The sequence below is a fragment of the Lampetra fluviatilis genome, chromosome 64 (assembly GCF_964198595.1).
Source record: "Lampetra fluviatilis chromosome 64, kcLamFluv1.1, whole genome shotgun sequence".
Lineage (NCBI taxonomy): Eukaryota > Metazoa > Chordata > Hyperoartia > Petromyzontiformes > Petromyzontidae > Lampetra > Lampetra fluviatilis.
In genome coordinates this window covers 6,631,082-6,650,759 of record NC_136338.1, presented here as the reverse complement: position 1 = coordinate 6,650,759, position 19,678 = coordinate 6,631,082, and the positions used below count along the sequence as shown (strand labels likewise).

General features: G+C 55.8%; 1 protein-coding gene across 1 annotated transcript in view; it reads right to left on the bottom strand.

The window, feature by feature from the left end:
- LOC144951913 (myosin-binding protein C, slow-type-like) overlaps window positions 1–11,931 on the bottom strand; it is a 43,441-nt gene extending 31,510 nt beyond the window's left edge. The window contains exons 1-7 of the mRNA XM_078882256.1: window positions 11,892–11,931; window positions 10,801–10,933; window positions 8,744–8,868; window positions 3,459–3,564; window positions 2,274–2,443; window positions 1,457–1,619; window positions 676–782 (exon numbers count right to left, since the gene is read on the bottom strand). Of these exons, the coding sequence (XP_078738382.1) occupies window positions 676–782; window positions 1,457–1,619; window positions 2,274–2,443; window positions 3,459–3,564; window positions 8,744–8,868; window positions 10,801–10,933; window positions 11,892–11,931 (844 nt within the window). The remainder of the gene's footprint in view (window positions 1–675; window positions 783–1,456; window positions 1,620–2,273; window positions 2,444–3,458; window positions 3,565–8,743; window positions 8,869–10,800; window positions 10,934–11,891) is intronic.
- Window positions 11,932–19,678: the final 7,747 nt, after the last annotated feature.

The window sequence follows — 19,678 nt, the reverse complement described above, 5'->3', positions numbered from 1 at the left end:
GCAGGAGCCAGAACCGGTCCACCAGACCTCCTGAATGCCCCAGAGATCCAGGAGGTACTGGTCCCGCTCTCGACAGAGGAGTGGCAGCCTCTCCTCCGCAGTGAGCATTTGAACATTCCACGTGGCCACCCACAGTGGTTTTTGCTATCTGGAGGAGTTCCGATGGTAAGGATTCCATCTTCTGGCTCCAGCAAGTGGGGTTTGGCCAGGAGACGTCATAGACGCCTCTTCCCCAGGGCCTCCGGCACAAGCTTAAAAAGAGCTTTCTTTCGTGGTTTAGTGGTAATTAATTGAGGGTGGAGGGGTTTCCAGCCCCTCGCAACTGACACACACAGAGACACAGAGACAAACACAAAGAGAGAGACAGACACACCAAGACACAGCGACACACACAGGGGGAGAGACACACACACAGACAGAGACACACACAGGCAGAGAGAGAGAGCAACACAGACAGACACATACACGCAGGGAGACAGAGACACACAGGGAGAGAGAGACACACAGATGCCCACAGGGAGAGAGAGACACACAGGGAGAGAGACACACAGAGACACACATGGAGAGAGACACACAGAGACACACAGGGAGAGAGACACACAGAGACACACATGGAGAGAGAGACACAGAGACACAGAGACACACGCAGGCAGAGGGCGGACGTGGGGGACTCACGCATGATGTGCAGCTTGCTCTGCAGCGAGACGTCGAACCCGGAGGGCACGAACTTGTAGACGCCCTCGTCCTCCACGCCACACTTCTCGATCAGCAGCTTGTGGGTCCTGGATGTGCACAAGAACAAAGATCCCCCCCATCCCCCGGTGTAGCCTCAACAGACTGTTTGGGCAAGTGCTGTGAGTGACGAGCAGCAGCATTGGCACCTATGAACGTACGGGCACTGTAGGGGTGGCCAGCACCACGCCCGGTCGCACTTTGGTGTGGTGGGTGGTGTGGTGTGAGTGGGGGTGGTGTGTGTGGTGTGAGTGTGTGTGTGGTGTGAGTGGTGTGTGTGGTGTTAGTGGTGTGAGTGGTGTGTGGGTGGTTTGGTGTGAGTGTGAGTGGTGTGTGTGGTGTGGTGTGAGTGGTGTTGCGGGGTGTGTGTGGTGTGACTGGTGTGACAGGGTGTGAGTGGTGTGGTGTGAGTGGTGTGTATGGTGTATGTGGTGTGTGTGGTGTGAGTGGGGTGTGTGGTGTGTGTGGTTTGAGTGGTGTGTGTGGTGTGTGTGGTGTGAGTGGGGTGTGTGGTGTGAGCGGGGTGTGTGGTGTGTGTGGTGTGAGTGGTGTGAGTGGGGTGTGTGGTATGTGTGGTGTGTGTGGTGTGTGTGGTTTGAGTGGTGTGTGTGGTGTGTGTGGTGTGTGTGGTTTGAGTGGTGTGTGTGGTGTGTGTGGTGTGTGTGGTTTGAGTGGTATGTGTGGTGTGTGTGGTGTGTGTGGTGTGTGTGTGACCGTGACTCACTTGCCGTCCTTCACCACCTTGATGCGCTTGTCGGGCTTCACTTCGACGCCGTCGCGGTACCACTTCCCCTGGACGTCCTCCGACACCTCGAGGATGAACTCGGCGTTCTCGCCGGGCTTCAGCGTCACGTTGGAGAGGTCGTGCAGGATGTGGATCTGCCTCTCTGTAGGGTGCCGCGTGGGGGTGGGAGGGATGGATGGTTTGTAATCCATCGCTACCACCACAACCAGATCCTACACCACGACAACCACTACCAGATCCTACACCACCACAACCACCACTACCAGATCCTACACCACCACTACCAGATCATACACCACTACCACTACCAGATCCTACACCACCACCACTACCAGATCCCACACCACCACCACTACCAGATCCTACACCACCACCACTACCAGATCCCACACCACCACTACCAGATCCTACATCACTACAACCATATCCCACGCCACCACTACCAGATCCTACACCACCACTACCACCACTACCAGATCCTACACCACCACCACCACTACCAGATCCTACATCACCACAACCATATCCCACACCACCACTACCAGATCCTACACCACCACCAAGACAGCCAGATCCTACGCCAACACCACAACCAAGCCCGACACCACCACGACGACCATCACATCCTTACACCACCACCACACCCTCCTCCTCCACCACCACTACCAGATCATACACCACCACCACAACCAGATCCTACACCACCTCTAGGAGATCCTACACCACCACCACATCCTACACCACCACCACCACAGCCTCCACCAGCAACAGCAGCAGCAGCAGCGCGGTGTCTCACCCTCGACGATGAGCTTGGCCTGCGACTCTCCGCCGTTGGCCGTGATGGTGTAGGTGCCGATGTCCTCGAGCGAGGGCTCCGTGATGATCAGGGTGTGCTTCTTGCCCTCCTGCTTCAGGCGGTACTTGAACTTGAAGCGCTCGAACGAAATCTCCTGCCCGTCCTTCTTCCTGCAGTGGGGAGGGTGGGAGTGAGGGGAGGGGAGTGGAGGGGGTGGGGGTGGGAGTGAGTGGTGGGAGGAGGGGGTGCGGATGGGAGTGAGTAGTGGGGTGAGGGGTTGTAGGTGGAGGTGAGTAGTGGGGGGAGGGTGTACGGGTGGGAGTGAGTGGTGGGGTGAGGGGTTGTAGGTGGAGGTGAGTAGTGGGGGGAGGGTGTACGGGTGGGAGTGATTGGTGGGGTGAGGGGTTGTAGGTGGGGGTGAGTGGTGGGGGGAGGGGGGGAGGGGGTGGGGGTGGGTGTCGGTGTTTTGAAGGCAACCGGTGACCCTCCGTTGGTGGAGGCGCTCCCCGTCGGGACAGCTGAGGGTGGGGGGCGGTTAGAAGGGGCCATTCCCACCACCACCACCTGCACCCACCCTGACCCCCTGACCGTCTCACAAAGGCGGTGGTCACGAGATCATCGCGCGGCGCTGTCAGACGCGCTGCTTCCGCGGCCGTCTGGAACGCTCTTCCCCGCCGATGTCAGGAAGCCGACTGGGTGCTGCGCTGATCTTTGAAATCATCGTCTACATTGACAAACTCGCTTGTTTAGAGCTGCTGCTGCTTGTTGTTGTTGTTGTGTTTAGTTTGTTGTCCTTCCCCCTGCACCTCCGACTGAGCGCGGTTGGGCTACGTACGGTGTGAAAGAAGTTCAACGTTCGTACGAGCGCTGTGGTGACGTTACCGGCCACTTCGTGGTGGTGGTGGTTGTTGTTGTTGTTGGTGTGGTTGTGGCTGCCCCTGTCGAGAACAGGTCGCCGTCACCGCCACTGGGTGGCGAGTAGCGGTTGTTGTTGTTGTTATTGTTGTTGTTATTGTTGTTGTGGTTGTTATTTGTTATTGTTGTTTCTTATTGTTATGGTTGTAGTTTTTTTTATAGTTGTTTGTTATTGTTGTTGTGGTTGTTGTTTGTTATTGTTGTGGTTGTTGTTTTTTATTGTTGTGGTTGTTGTTGTTGTTGTGGCCGTTGAGAAGGGAGCGTCCGTACCAGATGACCTGCGCGTCGTCCTCGGACACCTCACACTCGAGCTCGACGCGCTCCCCCGCCAGCACGTTCTTGTCCTCCAATTGCTTCGTGATGGTCACGGGGGGCTCTGCGGGCGGGGGGCAACATCACGTGGTGGTCACGGGGGGCTCTCGGGGCGGGGGGCAAGATCACGTGGTGGTCACGGGGGGCTCTGCGGGCGGGGGGCAACGTCACGTGGTGGTCACGGGGGGCTCTGCGGGCGGGAAGCAACGTCACGTGGTGGTCACGGGGGGCTCTGGGGGCGGGGGGCAACGTCACGTGGTGGTCACGGGGGGCTCTGGGGGCGGGGGGCAACATCACGTGGTGGTCACGGGGGGCTCTGCGGGCGGGGGGCAACATCACGTGGTGGTCACGGGGGGCTCTGGGGGCGGGGGGCAACGTCACGTGGTGGTCACGGGGGGCTCTGCGGGCGGGGGGCAACGTCACGTGGTGGTCACGGGGGGCTCTGGGGGGCACATCACGTGGTGGTCACGGAGGGCTCTGGGGGCGGGGGGGTGGCATGCAGCTCGGCCAATGTCGACACTTCCAGCACCCAGCTCCCTCTTACACCCAGCCCCCTCTCACACCCAGCCCCCTCCTACACCCAGCCCCCTCTTACACCCAGCCCCCTCTTACACCTAGCCCCCTCTCACACCCAGCCCCCTCTTACACCCAGCCCCCTCTTACACCCAGCCCCCTCTTACAACCAGCCCCCTCTTACACCCAGCCCCCTCCTACACCCAGCCCCCTCTCACACCCAGCCCCCTCCTACACCCAGCCCCCTCTCACACCCAGCCCCCTCCTACACCCAGCCCCCTCTCACACCCAGCCCCCTCCTACACCCAGCCCCCTCTCACACCCAGCCCCCTCCTACACCCAGCCCCCTCTCACACCCAGCTCCCTCTTACACCCAGCCCCCTCCTACACCCAGCCCGCTCTCACACCTAGCCCCCTCTCACACCCAGCCCCCTCTTACACCCAGCCCCCTCTTACACCCAGCCCCCTCTTACACCCAGCCCCCTCTTACACCCAGCCCCCTCTTACACCCAGCCACCTCCTACACCCAGCCCCCTCCTACACCCAGCCCCCTCTCACACCCAGCCCCCTCTTACACCCAGCCCCCTCTTACACCCAGCCCCCTCTTACACCCAGCCCCCTCCTACACCCAGCCACCTCTTACACCCAGCCCCCTCCTACACCCAGCCCCCTCTCACACCCAGCCCCCTCTCACACCCAGCCCCCTCTTACACCCAGCCCCCTCCTACACCCAGCCCCCTCTCACACCCAGCCCCCTCTCACACCCAGCCCCCTCTTACACCCAGCCCCCTCCTACACCCAGCCCCCTCCTACACCCAGCCCCCTCTCACACCCAGCCCCCTCTCACACCCAGCCCCCTCTTACACCCAGCCCCCTCCTACACCCAGCCCCCTCTCACACCCAGCCCCCTCTTACACCCAGCCCCCTCCTACACCCAGCCCCCTCTCACACCCAGCCCCCTCTCACACCCAGCCCCCTCTTACACCCAGCCCCCTCCTACACCCAGCTCCCTCTTACACCCAGCCCCCTCCTACACCCAGCCCGCTCTCACACCTAGCCCCCTCTCACACCCAGCCCCCTCTTACACCCAGCCCCCTCTTACACCCAGCCCCCTCTTACACCCAGCCCCCTCTTACACCCAGCCCCCTCTTACACCCAGCCACCTCCTACACCCAGCCCCCTCCTACACCCAGCCCCCTCTCACACCCAGCCCCCTCTTACACCCAGCCCCCTCTTACACCCAGCCCCCTCTTACACCCAGCCCCCTCCTACACCCAGCCACCTCTTACACCCAGCCCCCTCCTACACCCAGCCCCCTCTCACACCCAGCCCCCTCTCACACCCAGCCCCCTCTTACACCCAGCCCCCTCCTACACCCAGCCCCCTCTCACACCCAGCCCCCTCTCACACCCAGCCCCCTCTTACACCCAGCCCCCTCCTACACCCAGCCCCCTCCTACACCCAGCCCCCTCTCACACCCAGCCCCCTCTCACACCCAGCCCCCTCTTACACCCAGCCCCCTCCTACACCCAGCCCCCTCTCACACCCAGCCCCCTCTTACACCCAGCCCCCTCCTACACCCAGCCCCCTCTCACACCCAGCCCCCTCTCACACCCAGCCCCCTCTTACACCCAGCCCCCTCCTACACCCAGCCCCCTCTCACACCCAGCCCCCTCTCACACCCAGCCCCCTCTTACACCCAGCCCCCTCTTACACCCAGCCCCCTCTCACACCCAGCCCCCTCTCACACCCAGCCCCCTCCTACACCCAGCCCCCTCTCACACCCAGCCCCCTCTCACACCCAGCCCCCTCCTACACCCAGCCCCCTCTCACACCCAGCCCCCTCTCACACCCAGCCCCATCCTACACCCAGCCCCCTCTTACACCCAGCCCCCTCTCACACCCAGCCCCCTCTTACACCCAGCCCCCTCTCACACCCAGCCCCCTCTTACACCCAGCCCCCTCCTACACCCAGCCCCCTCTCACACCCAGCCCCCTCTCACACCCAGCCCCCTCTTACACCCAGCCCCCTCCTACACCCAGCCCCCTCTCACACCCAGCCCCCTCTTACACCCAGCCCCCTCCTACACCCAGCCCCCTCTCACACCAGCCCCCTCTTACACCCAGCCCCCTCCTACACCCAGCCCCCTCTCACACCCAGCCCCCTCTCACACCCAGCCCCCTCCTACACCCAGCCCCCTCTCACACCCAGCCCCCTCTCACACCCAGCCACCTCCTACACCCAGCCCCCTCTTACACCCAGCCCCCTCTCACACCCAGCCCCCTCTTACACCCAGCCCCCTCTCACACCCAGCCCCCTCTTACACCCAGCCCCCTCCTACACCCAGCCCCCTCTCACACCCAGCCCCCTCTCACACCCAGCCCCCTCTTACACCCAGCCCCCTCCTACACCCAGCCCCCTCTCACACCCAGCCCCCTCTTACACCCAGCCCCCTCTCACACCCAGCCCCCTCCTACACCCAGCCCCCTCTTACACCCAGCCCCCTCTCACACCCAGCCCCCTCCTACACCCAGCCCCCTCTCACACCCAGCCCCCTCTCACACCCAGCCCCCTCTTACACCCAGCCCCCTCCTACACCCAGCCCCCTCTCACACCCAGCCCCCTCTCACACCCAGCCCCCTCTTACACCCAGCCCCCTCTTACACCCAGCCCCCTCCTACACCCAGCCCCCTCTCACACCCAGCCCCCTCTCACACCCAGCCCCCTCTTACACCCAGCCCCCTCCTACACCCAGCCCCCTCCTACACCCAGCCCCCTCTCACACCCAGCCCCCTCTTACACCCAGCCCCCTCCTACACCCAGCCCCCTCTCACACCCAGCCCCCTCTCACACCCAGCCCCCTCTTACACCCAGCCCCCTCTTACACCCAGCCCCCTCTCACACCCAGCCCCCTCTTACACCCAGCCCCCTCCTACACCCAGCCCCCTCTCACACCCAGCCCCCTCTCACACCCAGCCCCCTCTTACACCCAGCCCCCTCTTACACCCAGCCCCCTCCTACACCCAGCCCCCTCTCACACCCAGCCCCCTCCTACACCCAGCCCCCTCTCACACCCAGCCCCCTCTCACACCCAGCCCCCTCTCACACCCAGCCCCCTCTTACACCCAGCCCCCTCTCACACCCAGCCCCCTCTCACACCCAGCCCCTTCTCACACCCAGCCCCCTCTCACACCCAGCCCCCTCCTACACCCAGCCCCCTCCTACACCCAGCCCCCTCTCACACCCAGCCCCCTCCTACACCCAGCCCCCTCTTACACCCAGCCCCCTCTCACACCCAGCCCCATCCTACACCCAGCCCCCTCTCACACCCAGCCCCCTCTCACACCCAGCCCCCTCCTACACCCAGCCCCCTCTCACACCCAGCCCCCTCTCACACCCAGCCCCCTCTTACACCCAGCCCCCTCCTACACCCAGCCCCCTCTCACACCCAGCCCCCTCCTACACCCAGCCCCCTCTTACACCCAGCCCCCTCTCACACCCAGCCCCCTCTTACACCCAGCCCCCTCTCACACCCAGCCCGCTCTCACACCCAGCCCCCTCTTACACCCAGCCCCCTCTTACACCCAGCCCCCTCTCACACCCAGCCCCCTCTTACACCCAGCCCCCTCTTACACCCAGCCCCCTCTCACACCCAGCCCCCTCTTACACCCAGCCCCCTCTCACACCCAGCCCCCTCCTACACCCAGCCCCCTCCTACACCCAGCCCCCTCCTACACCCAGCCCCCTCTCACGCCCAGCCCCCTCCTACACCCAGCCCCCTCCTACACCCAGCCCCCTCCTACACCCAGCCCCCTCTTACACCCAGCCCCCTCCTACACCCAGCCCCCTCCTACACCCAGCCCCCTCCTACACCCAGCCCCCTCTCACACCCAGCCCCCTCCTACACCCAGCCCCCTCTTACGCCCTGTCCCCTCTCACACCCAGCCCCCTCTCACACCCAGCCCCCTCTCACACCCAGCCCCCTCTCACACCCAGCCCCCTCCTACACCCAGCCCCCTCCTACACCCAGCCCCCTCCTACACCCAGCCCCCTCCTACACCCAGCCCCCTCTCACACCCAGCCCCCTCCTACACCCAGCCCCCTCCTACACCCAGCCCCCTCTTACACCCAGCCCCCTCTCACACCCAGCCCCCTCTTACACCCAGCCACCTCCTACACCCAGCCCCCTCCTACACCCAGCCCCCTCTCACACCCAGCCCCCTCCTACACCCAGCCCCCTCTTACGCCCTGTCCCCTCTCACACCCAGCCCCCTCCTACACCCAGCCCCCTCTTACGCCCTGTCCCCTCTCACACCCAGCCCCCTCTCACACCCAGCCCCCTCTTACACCCAGCCCCCTCTCACACCCAGCCCCCTCCTACACCCAGCCCCCTCCTACACCCAGCCCCCTCCTACACCCAGCCCCCTCTCACGCCCAGCCCCCTCCTACACCCAGCCCCCTCCTACACCCAGCCCCCTCCTACACCCAGCCCCCTCCTACACCCAGCCCCCTCTTACGCCCTGTCCCCTCTCACACCCAGCCCCCTCACACCCAGCCCCCTCCTACACCCAGCCCCCTCTCACACCCAGCCCCCTCCTACACCCAGCCCCCTCTTACACCCAGCCCCCTCCTACACCCAGCCCCCTCTCACACCCAGCCCCCTCTCACACCCAGCCCCCTCTCACACCCAGCCCCCACTTACACCCAGCATCGGGCCCCTTGCGCTCACCTCTCACGAAGAGCTCCGTGCACGACTTCTCGTCCCCGACCTCGATGGAGTAGGCTGCGTCGTCGTTCACGTTGCAGTTGCTGATGACGAGGATGCGCTCCAGCCCCTTCGACTCCATGATGTATCTGCCGTGGGGTGACAAACGTTGGTTGACGTCGGCCCAACATTCACCCGACGTCAAGCAACGTTGACCCAACGTTGGCTCAACATCTCAGCCAACATTTCCCTCCTCCACTGCAGCGGCAGTGGCGGCTTTTGGCGAACCGTCGAACAAAGACGGTGGTCAACGCGTCATGTTGATTCTATATGTGGAGGGGATAACCGGAGGACCCGGAGAAAAGATCCACGCGACCACGGGGAGAGAGAGAGACGCAAACTCCAAACATACAGCAGCAGCAGGCGTCAGGGTCTGGATCGAACCTACGACCTCTTGTACACCAGGCGAGGTAATTAACATCTCCTAGCCACCGTGGTCCCTCGGTTTATGATGTAATCGATACACGATATTCGGATTAACAATCCGCTTACCGACAGGGTCCCCCCCCCGCCGCCCCATTGGTTCTATTAAGAGATCAAGGTTTTGATTTTAAACGATGTTTGATGATATCACGCGGATCCGCCAATTTCGGCCAATCGGAGCACTCCCTCAGTGGGGGGGGGGGCTTGGCAACAACCCTCGGCCAATCAGAGAACTGCCCCTTTCATGAGCGTTTTGAGAGCGACTGGCTGCTAACCTCAATATGGGACCTTTCGTGGCAATATCAAAATGTAAGAATAGGTTTTACCCTTTATGATAATAAAACAGGTGTTAAGATGTTCAAACACCGAACAGAAAACCTTTTGCAACGAATCCTGTCACTGCATTAACCACGAATACTTGTGGTGAACATTTTGACATCTTAACACCTGTTTTATTGCCAGAAAGGGTAAAACCTATTCTTATAAGATCGCCAGTGTTGGATGGTGCGCGTTGCTTACAGAAAAAGCTCTCTTGAATACTTAGTGGTGGTGGAGGTTTTTTTTAAATAAGATCATCAACAATGGCCCCTGAAATGAATGTGAAGAAAGACAAGACAGTGAGGAAAGGACTAAAGTTAAACAATCACTTTCATTATCTCCAACCCCAAACTTCTCCATCAACCCCTTAAGCCACCCATCTGCTTCTTCCCCTGAGGTAACACATTTTAATTTAACGCTCCATTTAAGCACATTTTATGCTCTACTTATTGATTATTTATCTACGTTTCTATACATATTAATGCTTCAATACGTTCTGATAACGTTTATTTTAAAAAACATTATGTTTTAAGTATTATAAACTATGGTTTTAGGGTCAACTTCCGATCATCTTGGAACAAATCGAGTCTCTCGAACATGCAATATCCTATATTCGATTAACGATAATTTCTATTAACAATGGTTTATTGAGGAACCAGTTAAGTATAGTTAACCAAGGGACCCACTGTAGAGTAACCAATACCCGACATTCCTCGTTTAGTGGCGGTGACATCACCACGGTGCCTGTGCCAGGCCAGGTGCACTTCAAGGCCACTTGAAGTGTTGTTGATGGCTCGCTGGTATGAGGTCACGGGACAGACCCAGGAGGTGTCATTGGTTGACCGACTGAGATGACTGGCAGATGCACCAGCTGTGCCACCACCACCACCAACCACCACCATCTAGCCTGAACAGACTGTTGGGACAAGTGCTGTTAGTGGGTAGCACCTATGAAGGCTTGCACGGCGCACGAGGAGGTCGGTGGCCAATACTACGCCCGGGCCGCCTTTGTCTCCCCAGTAGCGATGCTGACTACACACCACACCAGGTACTCATTTGAGGTTGAGTCGACCATAGGGGGAGGCCCGGTACTGGTTCAGATAATTGCCAATGGGTGTGTTGGCAAGACGTGAGCTGGGAAATCCTACCCGGGACATAGCCGGGTGTCGTAGCATAGCGCAACGCTAACCGCTCCCCACCACTACCACCACCACTACCACCACAACCACTATCACCACTACCACCAACACTACCACCACCACCACCATGTTTGTACGTACTTCCCGCTAGGACGAATCTCCTTGCCATTCTTGTACCACTTGTGGTCCGAGTTGGGGTCCTCAAGCTCCACCACCATGCGCACCTTGCCACCCTTGTCCACCTGATAGGTGGGCTCCAACTTCTTCTTGAAAGCTGCCGGGTGGTTGGAGGGGGTGGTGGAGGGGGGTGATTGGGGGGGGGGGGAGTTCAGTCATTCGACGGCTCAATGATGACGCGACGGCTCAAAGAAAAGGCCTCCGGACGACGGACAGTGACGGCTTCAATTATTTAAAATGGGCATGGCAACACGAGAATTGGAAGCGGGGGGGGGGGGGCAGAGATATCTCGCTCCTGGCAAGGAGTCTTGACACTCGGTGAAAGGTTGTTGCAGGCTTGAAGAGTAAAAAAAGTTGATGTAAAATCGGAGGCTCAATGTGGTGGTGGACGGTGGTGATGAGGTGGATTGGGATGACGATGAGATGGGGATGACAACGATGAGTGGTTGTGGAGGTGCTGGAGTAATTTTCGTGTTGGCGTCCAAAATTTTAAATCAATCTGAAGACACCCAGTGGGGGTTCGGGTGTTCGGTCCAAACAACAAACAACAAAAACAACAACAACAGACGAAGGAGAATCGCCGCAAGCAATCACCCAACGGGGTCACCCTCCCACCCTCCCCCGGCAAAAAAGCGCCATTGCTTCTTATTCAGTTTCCACTGCCACCGCTGCGTCCCAGTAAATGGTGGGGAACGTTGGCCCAACGTTGATGCAACGTTGATGCTACGTCAGGGCGACGTTGACGCAACGTTGACGCGATGTCGGTGCAACGTTGGCACGATGTCGGGGCAATGTTGGCACAACATTGACGCAATGTGGGTGCAACGTCGGCCCGACGTGAACGCAAAGTTGGCCCGATGTGGACGCAACACTGACTCGATGCTGACTCAACGTCGGCCCAACGTCGACGCGACATTGGCACGACGTTGACTCGACGTGGATGCGACATTAACACGACATTGAAGCAATGTCGGCCCAACGTCGCTCCAACAATGTTGCATCAACTTCGACGCCAATGGTGCATGCGGTTTACTGGGACGGTGCCGGCTCGATACTACGGAAGGTCTCGCATGTCCCTGCACTGTCGCGCCACATTGGTGCGCTCGTTTCGCTAAATTCAGGCGGTCACAAAAGTGGCAACAATTCCTTTGGGCTTCCATGTCTGGCCCTGCGGCTTCCTCCGATGCGCTTCCAGATTTGACCTGCCGAGCGATGTCCGACGTTTTCACTACACAAGGCGCTCCTTCAGGAGACCGAATGGAAAGCTGCACTGAATGTTGAGCTGCGTATGCGCACCCACCGCCACGGACAGCCATCGCCATTCCCGGCAGGGGTGGGTAGAACCGAGTTTTGCTGAATTTGTAAGCCATATTTTGAACAGTATATAATCATCATAATAACTATTTGTTATTTGTAGATAAAAAGCCTGAATTTGAGGAGCCTTTTGTGAAGAGGGTCCTGCTACTTTGGAATGTTTGGCCGAAATCATGATTTTACAGTAGAGAGCATTAACTACAAACTAAAAACTATATTGTTTAGCTATTTAGCTCTTTTTCAGAAGCAGGCCTAGCTATCACAAATGATAGCTCAACAAAGTGACTTATCATCATCATCATTGTCTGGGAATTTGTAGCAGCCAAATACTCTAAACGCCGTGACATTGGTTCTAAAACGTTGATGGAAAAACCGGAGGACCCAGAGAAAAATCCACGAGACCACAGGAAGAGAGACACTAAAATTTCAAATATATAACAGGCGTCATGGTTGGGATCAAACCAACGACCTCCTGTATACCAGGCTAGGTAGTTAACATCTCCTAGCCACTGCGGGACAATGGCGATGATGATGCCATTATTAACGATTTCTCAATGCTGACAATGCTGACGATGATGAAAATCTCATCAATGATAGGAAGTTCGCTCAGTTCCTGAAGAGGGATACCCAGCCCATGGGGTAAAACGTTGGACATCGTTTCATAAATATCCACTGGTAGGAGCCGAGTGTAACTTTAAACTGTGTGCAGTTTGTCCTCGAAATAACGGTGAGAAAAGTAAAACGTGGAACATTGAGCGAACATTGGGTCAACAGTTCCAACCACATGCCAACGTTGGCCCAACGCTGTAATGTTTTGGGGAGTGGAGGAGAACCTAGAAAAATATTTTCTAAAGATAATATGATATCGCACTTCTAAAGTAATCTGAAAAGTGTGCAAAGCAATGACGGCTTGTGGTTATCCAGTCAAACATGGAGCGTTAACCCATTGCTATCCCAACGTTGGCAAATTGTTTCTTCCCTTCCCAGGATACAGCCGGGTCTCCATGCCGTGCATAAAAACGCGGTGTTGCCAACCCATCAAAGCGTAAATGTGAAAGCCAAACAAACCTCAGCAAAGTCACTACCACCATGTCGTGAGATCGAGCTTCTGAAAGTCATTGGGGAAAAATTTGGCTAGGCAAAAAATTACCCCCACCACAACGTATTACGCAGGGTAAAATAGCTCGGCACGTTCATCAAATAACCACACCACGCGTCGTGTGTGTGGCCTTCAAAGTGCTCCAGATGGGTGCGATGGGCTGGTAACACCTCCACCTTCAAGTGCACTCAAGCGCTGTGGTGATGTCACCGCCACTCAGTGGCTAAGGGGCGGTTGTTGCCCTTAAAAGGACAAATATATAATGTGTGACATTTTTCAGACAATGGCACTTCAGTAAACCATACGTCTTGTTAGTGGCGAATGTGTTGCGCTGGCGTACCACTGTCAGCAGTGGCAGCAGACGCATCGCGAAATAACCAGTTTATAAAACTGATTTTCGATCCTCAACACAACAAGCCAGGGGTCGTTCATAAGGCCTGCACCGTCTCTACGTCTCGGAAGTGTCTCCTTGGATTCGTCGCTCGGGTCAAAAAAGTTTATTGCAAGGGGAACCCTAAAAAATCCCTCAATCTAGCGACAACATTGCTGAGTTGGCAACACCGTTAGAGAAACCTCACGTGCCATTGCAAGTCCGTTCAGTGCATTGGACTATGCGATCCAGAATTGGCTCGTGATTTTCTGTGGTGCGTTTATTTTTGTACCTTTTATATTGCCGTTTTATATTATCATCATTACTATAATATAAAGTGCAATATAAATAGCATCACAAGCTGTAAATGGGATACATTTGGTTCTTCAAGGAAATAATAGTGTTTTGTCTAAAGACAATGGATAGATATACCAGGGTAAACCCACCCCTAAATCAGCCCTGATATTTCGAGAACACACTGCATCAGCAATATCTACACTTATTTTGGGTTGAATCTTTTTGTTTAATCTGCTATGAGGGGAAATTCGTCTGTTAGGATGACTTACCACTCTAAGCCACTATTTTGAACTCATCGACATTTTTATGGCCGCCATTTGTATTACTTTCCGCCATTTTGTAAGGCCGCCATTTTATATTGCCGCCATTTTTTATTTTGCCACTTTTCTTTTGGGGCAGCCGTCATTTGTATCCACGTGACTGCCTGAATTTTGCGATAAAACCTCGGCAGGAGACAACTTCCTGGATGGACGTCTCTCAACGTTTCCATCGGCCAGGTTCACCGCCCGCCGCTCCTGCTCCAACACAGTCATCGAGAGGAAACACGATAAGAAGCTTTTTCTGGCCATTTGAAATATTTGTAACATGCAGAGAGAGGGTGGGACGGGGGGGGGGAGGGTAGGCGTCATGTCACGTCATGGTAATGGTGTGAGACGTTGGATTCTTTCAGAAGTAAAAAGAGAAAAAAAGCTGTGAAAGAATTCTTTGACTGTCTTGCATATAACCAAAAAAGGGTTGATATACATCTGTTCAACTGGGTTTAATTTTGAAGGAAAAAAAACTATTATTTTAAGGTAAATATTGATTATATGCATGGATCGCCGGCTCTTTTTTGAGTTCACCACATCAGTTCGCTTGTACTAATTGGTCTTTACAAAGTTTTTGTTACAGGTAATTACACAAAACAATCCTCCCTTCTCTTCTTCCACTGCCCTAAGCGAAGACTCCAATACCTTTAGCACCATGTACATTCATCCAGACTCTACCACTAGACTGCTCAACCCTACCGCTAGTCCGCTCTCCTACATTCCCCTCTCATCTCGCTCTACTCCCCTCGATGCACTCTGCTGCCTCTCCCCTCTCATCTCACTCCCCTCCAAGCACTCTCCGCTACAGTGATCAATGCTTCCTGTGTAAAGCCCCAAATCAACTTTTACTCAGCAGCAGGTCGCTGATTCTCCCCTTCACTGCCCCCACGGTTTGAAACTCCCACAATCTCATGTCTCTACCTATATTATTTTCCCAAGCTCATGACTTTTCAATGTTTGCTCCCTCTAAACCATGGGTACCACCCGATATCCTCCAAAAAAAATAATTTGCCTAAGATCACTACCGCGACCATTTTTGGCATCTGCTGCCACTTGAACAAGAAGCAAAGTGAGAGGTGAACTCAAAAATGAGAAAGTGTGGGTGGTGGTGGGTTTTCGTTATTCGTAAACGAGCAAAAACAAAAAAAACTAACAAAAAGAGCCAGTCAAGAAAGAATGGATCTCTACCGAATTTTTCTTTGACATCGGCACCAAGAAGATTTGGAACAGCACCGGAGAGAGAAGAAAAAAAACAGATTTGGTCGGGGTTTGGGGTGGGTGGGAGGGGGGAGAAGAAGAAGGAGTCGGGAAATAAAATCTCGATCAAAATCCGATGGCCTTTTGATTTTGATCGGCGTGCCACCAATCCCCCCTCCCACTGACCCAAATTGGCACGGGGGGAGGGAAGGAAGGGGCTCACCCACCGGATGGACGACGCCTTTTTCTAGACGGAAATCTTTTTGAGTTTCGGGAGAAACTCACGATGGCGGTTGTCGGGAGCTTGTGGTGGCGGTGTTGGCGGTGGTGGTGGTAGTGTGTGGGGAGGGTCACGGTGGAGGAGCGGTGTGGGGAGTTACAAGGATGAGACAGGATGGGGTGGGGGGGTCATAGCGGCAAGGCTGGGGGCAAATGGAGGAGGTGCGGTGTGTGTGTGGTGAAGAGCTAGATGGACTTTGAGGGTTATGGTGGGGTTATAAGCTCTGGAAGGGAAGGAAATAGAGTCATCAGGAGAGGAGAGGAGAGGAGAGGAAGGAGGGGAATGAGTTGAGGTGTGTGTGTGAAGATATAGGGGGTGGGAGCAGGCATTAGAGGGGAAGGGGGGGGGGCCCAAAGGAAGGAAGGAAGGAATGAGAGGTTGCGGTGTGTGTGGTGAAGAACAAGATGGACTTTGAGGGTTATAGTGGGGTTACAAGCTCGGGTAGGGAAGGAAGTGGGTCGAAGGAAGGGGGAGGAGGGGAATGAGGTGCGGTGTGTGTGTGCGAAGATGGGAGTGGTGGTAGGAAGCATTGGCGAGGAAGGGGTCCAAGCGGAGGGAAAGAATGGAGGAATGAGAGATGCGGTGATTTCTTCTTTTTGGTGGTGGTGAGAAGTTTCAATTCCGATGTGAACCCCCTCTGGTCGTCCGGTGCGAGAACGATCGATTGTCCGGCAACGTGTTTGTCGTGGTGGTTGTTTGTTTGCGGTTGTTGTCGTGGTGGTTGTTTGCATATAATAGACAAGAGAGATAGAGAGGAAGAGGAGAGTGAGAGAAAAGGGGGGAAGATACAGCATTTGCAAAACAAATGCAAAAAAAGTTAGAAGGGGGCGGTAATTATTTTTCAAAATTAAGCCCCGGAGTCTCTCTCGCGATGTTCCACGGAAAAAAAAAAAAAGTTAAAGAGGAGCCGTGGATGTCGTATTGACGGCCGATGAACAACAAGAAGAAACAAGCGCGCTGCTTGCAGAGGGACTACATGTGGCCAATATCACCTTGAATGAGCCAAACGGTGACTTAAAACATGTGGAGAAAAATTAATGGCTACATGTGTGTGGCGTGTGTGTGTAGGATGTGTGTGGTGTGTGTGATGTGTGCGTGGAGTGTGTGTGTAGCGGCTGTCGAGGGTCAAAGGATGTTGTGATGTGACGTCCGAGCGTGAATCAAAAACCACAGAACACACGCACACAGATCCTCATCGACGTCGCCTGTAACAAAGACAAAGATCCCTGAACAGACTGTTGGGACAAGTTGCTGTTAGCGAGTAGCAGCACCCTATGAAGGCCGGCGCACTGTGGGCACACACAGAGGAGGTGGGTCGCCAGCACTACCAGGCCCGGCCGCCTTTGTCTTCCCCGGTGGCGATGTTTTTATGACACACCGCTACACCCGGGTACTCATTTTTGGAGGCTGAGTCGGTCGTCCTGGCCAAGGGACCGGTATCAGATCATCGCTATCGCTGGTGGCCATGAGCGGAGGAATCGAATTCGGGTTGACGGGCGTGTTCATAGCGCAGGTGTCGCCGTGCTAACCGCTGCGCCACCGCTCCCTGACCACGCGCGCGCGCCCGGAGCCGGAAGTTTTTTCATGTTCTCGAGTGAGCAGCACTGAGAGGTCGGTCGGTGCTCAATCCGCTTTTGACTCCAGCCCTGCGGAGCTGGCGGTAGAAATTCCACATTGCTGTGGCAAAGACATTCTGATAAGACCGAGCGAGGAAGGAGGAGGAGGAGGAGGGAGGAGGATGAGGAGGGAGGGGAGTGGAGGAGGATGAGGAGGGAGGGAGGGGGGGAAGAGGAGGCGGGAGGAGTGTGGCGGGGGGAGGAGGATGAGGAGGAGGGAGGAGGGGGGGAGGAGTGTGAGGAGGGAGGAGGGGGGGGGGGACGATGAGGAGGGGGGAGGAGGATGAGGAGGGAGGAGGGGGGGAGGAGTGTGAGGAGGGAGGAGGGGGGGAGGTGTGGGAGGAGGGAGGAGGAGGATGAGGAGGATGAGGATGAGGATCGAGGAGGTAGGGGAAAGGAGGAGGAGGATGAAGAGGGGGGGGAGGAGGGGGAAGGAAGATGAAGAGGGGGAGGGAGGTAGGGGAGAGGGGGAGGATGAGGAGGATGAGGAGGAGGGTAAACGTTAAAACTCACAAACCTTTGACAAACCATTACTCGGCACCGCTTTGGTGAGGTACATTGAACTAAGGTTTGTAAACAACTCGTACATAACAACAACAATAACAACAACAAAAGCTGCGGAGATAAAAAAAACGAAATGACGACAGCACGTGTGTTTGACCAACTACTCGTGTGTGTGACGACACTGTGACGACACAGTGTGTGTGACGACACCGTGTGTGACGACAGTGTGTGAGGACACAGTGTATGACGACAGTGTGTGACGACACAGTGTGTGACGACACAAGGACTGGGGGGGGGGGGGGGGGGGAACGAAGTGGTTGCGGTCGCTGTTGGTCGGTCAGCCCGTCCATGAGACATGGCAACACGGCTGCGATGAGGAGGAAAAATGGGAGCTTGCGTCAATAAACAACAACAAGCGGGGTCGGGGGTCACGGCGATTCGACAATCGCTTGACGTGCAGAACAGGGTGAGATCATACAAACTCCACTCACTCGCTCTGTAGAACAAGGGAAGATCAAACAAACTCCACTCACTCGCTCTGTAGAACAGGGGGAGATCATACAAACTCCACTCACTCGCTCTGTAGAACAGGGAAGATCAAACAAACTCCACTCACTCGCTCTGTAGAACAGGGTGAGATCATACAAACTCCACTCACTCGCTCTGTAGAACAAGGGAAGATCAAACAAACTCCACTCACTCGCTCTGTAGAACAGGGGGAGATCATACAAACTCCACTCACTCACTCTGTAGAACAAGGGAAGATCAAACAAACTCCACTCACTCGCTCTGTAGAACAGGGAAGATCAAACAAACTCCACTCACCTCGCTCTGTAGAACAAGGGAAGATCATACAAACTCCACTCACTCGCTCTGTAGAACAAGGGAAGATCAAACAAACTCCACTCACTCGCTCTGTAGAACAGGGAAGATCAAACAAACTCCACTCACTCGCTCTGTAGAACAAAGGGAAGATCATACAAACTCACTCACTCGCTCTGTAGAACAAGGGAAGATCATACAAACTCCACTCACTCGCTCTGTAGAACAAGGGAAGATCAAACAAACTCCACTCACTCGCTCTGTAGAACAAGGGAAGATCATACAAACTCCACTCACTCGCTCTGTAGAACAAGGGAAGATCATACAAACTCCACTCACTCGCTCTGTAGAACAAGGGAAGATCAAACAAACTCCACTCACCTCGCTCTGTAGAACAGGGGAGATCATACAAACTGCACTCACTCTGTAGAACAGGGGAGATCATACAAACTGCACTGTCCTTTGTCAAGGCGCTCTTCCCCCTCCAACCCAGCTTAAATATACGCTGCCAAGCCTGGTGGTGTTCATTCAGACGCTGTCTTTCCGACAGACCTGTTCTTCACCTGAGGACGGCTGCTTGCGTTGTGGCCGAAACGTCGTGAAAATTATTTTATTATGTTTTATTGTATTATTTTATTATTTCCCTTCTACGTGACTTTACTGAAAGAACCAAGAAGTTCACTCACTTACTCTACAGAACATGGGGAGATCATAAAAACTCCACTCACTCACTCTGTAGAACAGGGGGTGATCATACAAATTTCACTCACTTAGTCTACAGAACAGGGGAAATCATACAAACTCCACTCACTCACTCTCACGCTCTGCATAACAGGGGGAGAGAACTTACAAACTCCACACACAGAGTTCAGTTGCCCGAGTCAGGAGTGTAACCCAGACTGTTCTTGCTGAGGCACAGCAGGTGTCACCCGCTGTGCTGCCAGCACCCTGCCATGCCCACTCGTGGCCACAAACACAAACAACAACAACAAGGCAGCCACACTGGGCGGCTTGTGACCGTTCTCCCCACTGCTC